At 57.7% G+C, this 10,781-nt stretch overlaps 3 protein-coding genes across 3 annotated transcripts; 1 reads left to right on the top strand and 2 right to left on the bottom strand.

Annotated features, from left to right (window-relative positions):
• Positions 1–411: 411 nt before the first annotated feature.
• SPRG_14999 (hypothetical protein) lies at positions 412–1,871 on the bottom strand (the record flags this gene model as incomplete). Its single annotated transcript, XM_012354843.1, has 1 exon — positions 412–1,871. One exon carries the CDS (start codon positions 1,869–1,871, stop codon positions 438–440), a length of 1,434 nt encoding a protein of 477 aa, XP_012210233.1. The 3' UTR covers positions 412–437.
• Positions 1,872–3,363: 1,492 nt separating this feature from the next.
• SPRG_15000 (hypothetical protein) lies at positions 3,364–5,672 on the bottom strand. The gene has a single exon (XM_012354844.1). It carries the CDS (start codon positions 5,645–5,647, stop codon positions 3,395–3,397), a length of 2,253 nt encoding a protein of 750 aa, XP_012210234.1. The 5' UTR covers positions 5,648–5,672; the 3' UTR covers positions 3,364–3,394.
• A 1,268-nt stretch (positions 5,673–6,940) lies between these two features.
• SPRG_15001 (hypothetical protein) lies at positions 6,941–9,203 on the top strand (the record flags this gene model as incomplete). Its single annotated transcript, XM_012354845.1, has 2 exons — positions 6,941–8,483; positions 8,540–9,203. Exons 1-2 carry the CDS (start codon positions 6,961–6,963, stop codon positions 9,201–9,203), a joined length of 2,187 nt encoding a protein of 728 aa, XP_012210235.1. The 5' UTR covers positions 6,941–6,960.
• Between the last annotated feature and the right edge of the window lie 1,578 nt (positions 9,204–10,781).

The following is a 10,781-nucleotide window of genomic DNA, read 5'->3' on the forward strand; positions in this document are numbered from 1 at the left end:
GCGCGTCCAGAACGGTTATGGCTATGGCCACACCCGATCCGACAGCGCGTCCACGCTCGGTCGCTACCGCCACACTCTACGGCACATCCCGTCAACGCTCGAATCGTGTCTCGACGTCGAGCCTGCGTCCGGCTGCTCGCGCCAGCCGTCGTGCGCTGCACTCGTTTTCATCACCATATCGTCCTTCGTGGCCGACAGCTCGCGGCCAACGTCGACACGCTCTAGTGACGGCGGCCAGACACATGCCATCCTACCTGATACAGTATTTTTGTGCTACAATGCGTATTCGCCGACTGCTGCTGCACGAACAATATATGACACTGGATAGTGGCCAAGGATGGTATTCACAACGAATTCGTACAGACTACAAAATACGGTCGCCACGGTGGCGACGCTAGTACTACCATGCAGCACGATAGACAAGCGATGCGCTCGACTTAGGGCAAGGGGATCAACTGGCCGTCCTTGATGATCTTGGCGACGTTGACGCGGCCAAAACCGTAGCGGTTGTTGGGCCACGACGCGTCGCTGACGCCGCCGCAGTTGGGCGCGCCCTTGAGCTCGACAACCTTGCCATTCTCGCGCTTGAGCCACTTGGCGGGCTCGGGCTCGAGCGCCCGGTCGGCCGTCTTGGTCAAGTAGGCGTAGACGTCGTCGTACGTCAAGGCCTTGTTGGCCGACTTGAGGAGCGCGACGACACCAGCGACGTGCGGCGCGGCCATCGACGTGCCCGCCAAGCTCGCGGTCGCCGTATCGCCCGTGTGGGTCGCCGAGAGCGTGTAAAAGCCGGGGGCCGAGATGGCCGGCTTGACAAGCTTTTGCTGGACGCCGTTCTTGTCTCGGTACGTGGCAGGCCCCTTGGACGAGAAGAACGCGAGCTTGTTGGGCTCGTTGTCGTACGAGCCAATGGCGCCGACCGAAATCACATTCTTGTAGCCGCCGGGGTACCCCACCGTAGCGCAGGCCGGGCCCGAGTTGCCGTTGGCAAACACGGGAATGATGCCAGCCTTGCGGATGTTGGCAATGGCTTCTTCAAAGATTGGGTCGTACGCCGACCCGCCCCACGAGTTGTTGATGACGTCGGCACCCTTGGAGCAGTCGGGCTGCGTCCCATCCGCGAGCGTCGGGCACACCATGAACTGGAGGCACTTGAGGAGCGCATCGTTCGTGCCGCTACCTTGGTACAAGCCGCGGCATGCAATCCACTGCGCGCCGGGGGCGACACCGAAGCCGTCCTTGCCGACCATCGTGCCGATCGTATGCGTGCCGTGGCCGTTGAGATCTTGGGGCAACTTGGTCTTCTGATACGGGTCAAACCACCCACGGTCGGCGCGCCACGAGTCCTTGATGAGTTGGTGCGTATGACGGGCGCCGGTATCCACCGATCCGATGACGACGCCCTTGCCGTTGAAGCGGCTCCACACGCTGGGGGCGCCGACGGTCTGGACACCCCACTGGACGGTAGCGTTGGCCGCGATGGCCGCTTCCGCGCGCGTCTGCTTGAGCACGGGCTCGAGCTTGTAGACAGGCACGGGCTCAATAGCCTTGACCCCGCCGTTCGTTGCGAGCTTGTCAACCACGTCCTGGTTCGCCGCCTTAACGATCGTGCCCGAGACGATCCAGAACGTTTCCGTCTCAAAGCCGTCGGTGACGCCATCCAGCGCCTTCTTGGCGTCTTCCGAGCGCGCCGTGAGGTAGTCGTACACGTCCTGGCGCGAGGCACCGTCGATGAGCTCGTCCTCAAACGGGTTGTCGGCAAAGCGCACAAAGACGTCCGTGGCGCCATCAACTTCCAAGGCACGCAAGACGGAGCTAGCGACCTTGGCGTGCGCTGCCGTCGCGATCGCAGCGAGAATGAGAGCAGCCTTCATGATGCGTATTGGTGTGGGGTGGAGAAAGCAAAAGCTAAAGTGAGCATCGAGTGTACTCTCGCTTCGTCGAGATCGCAGCGGTCGAGGTATCTGTGTCGAAATCAGAGAACATGCCGGCGGAATCAACAGGATCGTTCTTGTTGAAGTGAGCTCATTTGGGTACAATTAACACAGAACTGGTTTGGTGGTGAGCTTTCGACGCCACGCGTGTTGCGACTTACGGCAGCTAGGAGGCTTTCCCGTTGCGAAAGCGAGGCGAGTGGATATAGCAGGCTGGAATGAAGTGGTCGCGAAGCCAGAAGTCATGGCGCAGGGCGTTCATCAACAGGATCGTCCAACACGACCCGTTAGCACTGGATACACCCAGCAACTCAGATCCATGTATCAGATAAAAACTCCGAGGCTCAGATGTATACTAGAAAACTGTATTGGAAGTATCTGAGTTCCTCCCGTCCACTGCATACAAATCTGTGTACGAGCTGGCACTAAACGAGACCCATATCTATGACTGGAAGCCGTCTCAGATCGCGACCGTCAACGTCGCACACCGGCGCATACAGTCTGCCACGCCCCAAGCTTGGCTGGAGCCGCGAGCACGCTAGCGAGATGCTGCTCAATCGCGTGCAGTAGTCAGCAAGGGTGTATGCCAGATCCGGAAATCAAGCATGCTTTCCTCAATCTCTCGTCGTCCATGGGATCCTGGCGGGTACCTATAGAAACCGGTGTGCTCTGCGTAAGGTCACAGCTGCAACGACGATGGCTGGCCGTACAGTTTGTGGGGCACTGCACCATCCGATTTTGCAGTTCAAGACATCCGGTATGCGAACATTGGGAAAACATGCTTTATGCTGCCTCGCATCGACCAATATTCACACTGGCGCCAATTTCCTTTACCTGAGTACGACTACGACGCGTGGATTACACGTTCTTTCCAGCGTCATCACTGCCAGTCACCACATCCATACCGGCAACGATCTGAGTCGTCTCAGCTTTTGATGATCGCGTCCGTCATCCGGTCGACCCGCTTCCGTACCTTGATAATCTGGCCAATTTTGTGCCGACCGGACGCCAACGCGCCAGGTACAAGTGCTAATAGCGCTTCGCGTTCGGAACCAATCAGAGTCTTGTTGCGGTGGCAACCAACTTGAAGATAACGTAAAATCACGTCGTTTGTCAACACAGATCTACTCGGGTGCACCGTCCAGCATGGTCGTCACGACCGTGGGTCTGTCTTCGCAGAGACTTGGACGCCAGCTCACGCCTATAAGATCGATAGCTGGGGGATCAAGCATGTACTCGCGCTCTCTGGCGTTTGGGGGCCACCGTCTTGTCTCAAGGTCGTGTCGGGAATCAAATGCGCATGCCAGCAAATGCAAGCCATTAGAGATCGCATCATAGCAATAACGATTCTAAATGGTTTCACGGCCTAGTAGAAGAGTCGAACCTCGAACGCGAAGAAATCCTCGTATTGACATTATGCATGGACAATGTGGACGCAAAAGCATACTAGTATATTTTTGTGTTTAAAAAGCGATGGCATCGATCCACTGGTTGGTGTTGGCGTCATGACACTCCCACACCTGCGCCGCGTGCGTCGGGTTGGTCGGGTCCACGTCCAAGCACACGTTGTTGTGCGTCGCGTGCTTGATCTTATGACCAGCCGCGTCGATGATCCACTTCTGGTTGGCGTTGGTTGCGTCGCACGCGTAAGTGTGCAAGCCGAACTTGTCGCCGTCGCGGAAGGCGTCGAGGCACTCGCCGTTGCTAGCCGCCTGGAGCGTCTTGATGCGGGTGTCGTAGGTGAAGAGCTCGTTGGTCGTGTCCGAGGCCCAGTTGGCGTAGACGCCCGAGTAGAACTCGGAGATAGCCTTCTTGTTCTTGGTGATGAGCTTGACGTAGCTTCTGGCCGCCGGCGCTTCCTCACACTTGGTGAACCACTGGCTGACACCGCCCGTGCACTCAGCGACGAACGGGGCAGCACCGGGTGTGGCACGGGCCGATTCGAGACAGAGGTTGCGCACGGTCAGGTGGCGAATGCTGTGCGAGTTGGGTTCAAAGCCCCACTTCTGGGCCGAGCCGCCCGTGCACGGATGCAAGCGCACCTGGTTCTTGCCCTGGACGTCCTGGTAGACATCGAGACACGTCTCGTTGTTGCTCTGCGACTGGATCGACTTGTCGTCAAAGTTGTACCAGAACTTTTCGTTCAAGTTCTTCTTCTCCGTGTCGACGAAGAGCTGGCCGTTCCACTCGGAGAGGACGTTGTGCTTGTAGTTGCAGAGCGAGATAGTGTCGGCGGCCTGCACGGGCGCGGACGTCGGAGCCGGCGGCGGCACCGGGAGCTTGCCGTCCTTGAGGATTTTGGCGACATTGACGCGACCGTAGCCATACCGATTGTTGGGCCACGACGCGTCCGAGACACCGCCGCAGTTGGGCGCCGCCGGGAGCGTCTTGTTCTTCGGGAGGCGCCACACGGACGGCTCGACCTCCATCATGGACTGGTCCGTCGTCGTCGTAAGAGCGTGGTAAATTTCGTCGTACGTCAAGTCCTTCTGCACCGACTTCATCAAGGCGACGACGCCAGCGACATGCGGCGCCGCCATCGACGTGCCAGCCGAGAACTGGTAGTCCGTGTCCGACCCCATGTACGACGAGTATGTGAAGAAGCCGGGCGCCGAGATATCGGGCTTGATGATCGGGTGCGACTGGCCCATGTTGTCGACATACTTGGCCGGGCCCTTGGACGAAAAGTACGCGAGCTTCGTGGGCTCGTTCGAGTGCGAGCCAATCGCGCCGACAGCAATAAGGTTCGGGTAGTTGGCGGGGTTGCCGGCCGTCGCGCAGGCAGGGCCGTCGTTGCCGTTGGCAAAGATGGGTGTAATACCCGCCTTGTGCCAGGCGTCGATCATGTCTTGGAACCACGGATCCGTCGTCGTCGCACCGCCCCACGAGTTGTTGATGACGTTGGCGCCCTTCTTGCAGTCGGGCTTGTTGCCGTCCGTCTCGGTGGGGCAGATCATAAACTGCGCGCATTCGAGCAGCGCCGCGTTCGTGCCAACGCGGTTGTAGAGACCACGGCACGCAATCCACTGCGCATCCGGCGCGACGCCGAGGCCGTAGTCGCCGACCATGGTACCGATCGTGTGGGTGCCGTGGCCGTTCAAATCTTCAGGCACCGCCGACGTGTTGTACGGGTCAAACCACCCGCGGTCGGCGCGCCACTTGGACTTGATGGCTTCGTGTGTGTGGCGCGCGCCCGTGTCAATCGAGCCGACGACGACACCGGCGCCCCGCGTGTGCTTCCAAATGTCCGGTGCACCGATCGTCGTGACACCCCACTGGATGCCGGTCGGGCGGGCGTTGACATTGGCCGAGTCGTCGGCCTTGGTCACGACGGGCGAGAGCGAGATCTCCTTGACGGCATCGACCTTGATCACACCCTCAATGGCAGCGATCTTGGCCGCAAGCGCCTTGTCGACGTTGTCGATGATGGTGACTTCCGAGATCCAGAGCGACCGAATCTTGTGGCCCGTGCCGAGGACTTGCTCGAGGAGCGCCTGGCGCTTGGCTGCGACGGCCGAAGAAGATTGGTACACGCTTTCGCGACGCTCTTCGGCGGTTGCGCCCGCGAGCTCGAGGCTCTCGAGCTTGGACGCGTCCTTGGCAAACGTCACAAATGCCTGGAACGTGTTGTCAGCTTCAAGCTGGCGCAGCGCCGAACTCGTGATCTTGGCGGCCGTCGACGCGACAAGGGCGGAGACGATGACAGCCAACTTCATCGGTCTGGTTTGTACAAGTGAAATTGTAAAATGAACCACACCTACTGCAATGGCAAGGTCAAAAACGAGTGCACGCTGGATCTTGGAATAACTTCGATGCAACTTCGAGCGCTCCCACCCGCTCATTGAGTAGCCGCGCGCATCTGAGAACACGTATCGCATGGAGCCTAGGTGACACGGGTGGGTCCTGAGGTGGGACGCTTGATTTGTCCGTGTGGCACGGTCCATCGACACATGTGGACATGGCAGTAATAACGATCTTTCTTGCGGCCAACATCTCTGCTGTTTGAATCACGCAAGATTCAGACGACTTGATGCGCACATTATGACGCGAGTTCTGCAGCAAGCTAGCATCAGCACAAGGTGACATTATCGACAGCCCTATATTCCATTATCGCAAACCCGCAATGGACCGCATGTGCGTTCCAGTTCGTATTTTTATCGATGGGTGCATGCTTTGTTCAAGCTTGGATGAATTTATTGTCCCTCCGACTCGGCCACCTCGCTGAGGCATGGGAACAGACGAGAACAAAGCCGTTGTCCAGCGCAAGGTTGGGACGCGCCATGAAGCCATGTTTTTGGAAGCACAAAGAACGTCGTCGACGATGCAGTGATTTCGCTAGCAGAGACGCATCACACCACCAGTATCAAAGTATTATCAGCCCAAACCAAGTGTACGATCTGAGAATATTCATGAGAACCGGGCATTACGTTCGGGTACAATAAACGTCTGTGAGTCGTCTAAACACACTCATCGCCCACGTTGCGCAAACGACGAAACGTTTTCTGTGCTCGTCGCCCTGCACATGCAGTATGTATACTCTAGTTGGTACAAACAGTATTGACCAGAAAAAGTCTATGAACGTAACTTGCTGGTTACGCCATTATTGCATCCTTGATTAACGGCACCCGTGTAGAGCTATGCATGCTGTGACCATAGATCTTATCCAACCCAGACACAATAAGAATAAATTTTGTCGCGATTGTGCCGCTGTTGATGCGGCGAACAATCGTCCTTCAACCTGGTACTCCCTGTTGAGGTGCAAGGAGCACGCCCATGGAGCACGCCTGTGCCAGGTACAGTGTCTAGGTGTGTGCTTCAACTTCATCTATTTGCACCTGGTCTCGCGGTAGGTCGCGAGCATGGTTGCGTGGTCGTGCATCACGCCGGCTCGCCGCTTGGAATGATTGACAGATGTTTCTTGGTCTGATAATGCATGGCATCTGTTATTTACTTCGAGCTTCGATGGCTTGTCAGCTCAACCGCTCGCTCGCCTTCTTCTTCATTCGACAAGTTGCCTTGTACTTACCACATGAAGGCTGCTCTTATTATCGCTGCGATCGCCACGGCGGCTCACGCCAAGGTCGCTAGCTCCGTCTTGCGGGCCTTGGAGGTCGACGGTGCCACGGATGTATTTGTGCGCTTTGCCGACAGCCCCCTCGAGAGCGGCATGATCACCGAGGGCGCGACGCGTCAGGACGTTTTTGAGATCCTCAGCGAGCGTACGGAAGAAGCCACCAAGTCCATCGACGACGTCACCAAGGGCTTTGAGACCAAGTCGCTCTGGATCGTGCCCGGTACGTTCATCAAGGCGGCCGACCAAGCCACTGTCGACAAGCTCGCGCAGCACCGCGGCATCAAGACGATCGAGCACCTACCCGAAATTTCGCTCGACCCCGTGCTCACGCAAACGACTGCCGACGCCACCGCCGCGGCCAACGCAACCATTCAGTGGGGCGTGCAGACCGTCGGTGCGCCGGAAGTGTGGAAGCACTTTGACGGCAAGGGCGTTGTCATTGGCTCCATCGACACGGGCGCCCGCCACACGCACGAGCTCATTAAGGACTCGTGGCGCGCCGACCGTGGCTGGTACGACCCCTACGACCACTCGGCGCTTCCGGAGGACTTTGACGGTCACGGCACGCACACCATCGGCACGATGACGGGCAAGAACGGGTTTGGCGTCGCCCCCGGCGCGCAGTGGATCTCGTGCCGCGGCCTTTACAAGGGCACGGGCTCGTCGCAGGCGCTCCTCGAGTGCCTTCAGTTTATGATTTGCCCGACGCGCACGGACGGCACGCACCCCGACTGCTCCAAGGGCGCGCATGTCATCAACAACTCTTGGGGCGGCAAGAAGTACCACCCGATCTACGAAGAAGCGGTCGCTGCCCTTCACAAGGCCGGTATCATTCCGATCTTCGCGAACGGCAACAGCGGCCCCGCCTGCGCGACGACCGGCAACCCCAGCGCGTACCCCAACGTCATCTCGGTCGGTGCGATTGGCTCGTACGACAACGAACCCACCAAGCTCGCGTACTTTTCGTCCAAGGGCCCCGCCACGTACATCGACGCGCACAACGTCAAGCAGACGATCGTCAAGCCGACGATCTCGGCCCCCGGCTTCTTTACGCTTTCGGCTTCCAACTCGAGTGATAGCGTCACGGTTGGCTTGGCCGGTACGTCGATGGCGGCGCCGCACGTCGCTGGTGTCGTCGCCTTGATGAAGTCGGCCAACAAGGACTTGTCCTACAACGACATTTACGCGTACCTGACGCAGACCGCCGACCAGGAGATGCTTGAAGCCGAGCCCGCCAAGTGGTACAAGCGCGATGTCAACAAGACCGTTCTGGATGGCGCGCCCAACTGCGGTGGCGTCTCGGACACGGCGTGGCCCAACAACCGGTACGGTTACGGCCGTGTCAACGTGGCCAAGATCCTCAAGGACGGCAAGTTGGCGCCCGTGACGACGCCCGCGCCGACGTCGCACACACCGGTCGCGATGCCGGACCCCGTCGACGCCAAGTTTTGCACGTACAAGAAGACGGTGCTCTCCGAGTGGAACAACCAGCTCTTCATCGACACGATCAAGAACAACAAAACGAAGGCTTTAGCATCAACCTCGTCGACAACTTGATCACGTCCGTGTCGGCCGAGGACTTTTGCCTCTCGCTGATCAAGGATTCGAGCAACACCAACGCCGTCGCGCTCCGCGAGTGCAAGGGCGACGCGACGCAGATCTGGAAATTTGACACCGTCGCCAAGCGCATCGTCCACCCGCAGTCGGGCTTTTGCTTGACGTCGAACGCCGCCAAGCTCGGCGCCGGCCCCAGCGTCGCCCCGTGCTCGTCCGGTGCCGTGAGCCAGTACTTTGACCAGTGCGACAACGTCAAGGAGAAGAGCTACGTCAAGCTCATCACCAAGACCAACAAGGTCATCTCCGAGTTTTACTCGGGCGTCTACGCCGACTGGGTCTCGGACTCGGTCAACGAGCTCTTTGTGTACGACAACAGCGCCAAGACGCTCCAGGTCGCCAGTAACGGCGAGTGCCTCGACGCGTTCCGGGACGGCGAGAATTTCGGCTTGCACACGTACGCCTGCGACGCCACCAACGGCAACCAAAAGTGGATCATCGATGCCGGCAACCACAAGATCAAGCACGCGACGCACAGCAACTTGTGCTTGGACGTGGACCCGACCAACCCGACGCACGCGGCGCAGGTGTGGGAGTGTCATAATGCCAACTCCAACCAGTGGATCGACGCGGTGGTCTATTAGATTTGTCCCACTTAATGCAAACACTTGATTTCAAAGCGTAATCAGCTTAATTTTATGGATTGTCTTCTGTGAACGAATACCGCTGTCAATTTCGAACCTGATTGGCATATGCGTTCACGTCGTGACGTGTGTACAGCATGCATCACCATGGTCATATTGGGGAGAGTGTTGTACAAGGGTATATAAATATTGAATTTCTCTACCCTTGGTGTTGTCTGCGGTGGCGGCTTTGTTCCTCGGCGCCTCCATCTCATGATAGAACGATAGGTGCACTCAACTGTCATTCCCATTCCAATACAGTGCCAGCAAAATGCCATAAAGTGCATCAAAGTGGCCCTCAAACTTTGACGTGGCGTGCGCATTTCTCTTTTGTATAGAGCCTGTGTGCATATCGCATCGATCCTTGGATTCAGTGGCACGGGATGCGTCTCGAGCAGACTCGGATTCGTCATCGCAGCAGGTCAATGGGGCGTGACATGGTATGTAGCACTTTACATGGCTCAAATATATTTGGATAGTCTTTATGTATTTTGGACGTGTGTCGTGGTAATATCTCTCGCACGCCGCCGTCGCATATAGTTACCGGTACCCGAAACGCTGTCCGCAGCCTGAGGACCGCGTTTCGGGTACCACGGCACAGCGTGGAGTGTTGTTGGTGCACCTTGTCGATAGACATGGAGCCCACCCGCCCAAAGCTTTGCCGTCACGCTCCTCGTACTACGTCTGCAAGGTCTCGGTGAGTATGACGTTTGGCGCGGACAGCTGTGTCGAAACCGTTGCGTGCATGATCACGCAAGGCTCGATCCCAGCACGCGTCGCTGCAAGGTGACATGTCAGTCGTTTGACAGATCAGATGGTATTCCAAGGACACACTTGTCGCCTGTCCGCATCTTTGCGTTGTGGCCGTGTTTAGTTTTCAGACGCGAAGAGCTAATGCGCTGGTATCTCTGGTTGTGCTGGACGCTGCGTTCTACTACGTAATACTCTATTTCAAGTCGGCTAGAACGCGTCTTTCGAGGATGAATACTAGATAGATGTACATATAGCTGGCCCACTCGAAAGACACGCCCGATGAGCACGAGTGCATCGCCAGGAACAAAGCTGTCGTCCGAAGAAGACACCGCAATGCAGCAATTCACTGCAACCAATATGCGCCATTCGCATCTACTAGTGTCTCTATTACACGTTTTTCTCCTCTATCTTGTCAACTTGTCCTTGATCTCGCGAAAGGATCTAGGTACAGTCGCATCGGGTATGACGCCGGAGCCGCCGCATGGAATAAGCTTGATCGCTTGTCTCATAGTGTAATGTGCTTCATCTTGCTGACCGCTCGCTCACCTTCTTCTTCATTCGACAAGTTGCCTTGTACTTACCACATGAAGGCTGCTCTCATTCTCGCTGCGATCGCCACGGCAGCCCACGCCAAGGTCGCTAGCTCCGTCTTGCGGGCCTTGGAGGTCGACGGTGCCACGGATGTATTTGTGCGCTTTGCCGACAGCCCCCTCGAGAGCGGCATGATCACCGAGGGCGCGACGCGTCAGGACGTTTTTGAGATCCTCAGCGAGCGTACGGAAGACG

Source organism: Saprolegnia parasitica, assembly GCF_000151545.1.
Source record: "Saprolegnia parasitica CBS 223.65 unplaced genomic scaffold supercont2.186, whole genome shotgun sequence".
Taxonomy (NCBI): domain Eukaryota; phylum Oomycota; class Saprolegniomycetes; order Saprolegniales; family Saprolegniaceae; genus Saprolegnia; species Saprolegnia parasitica.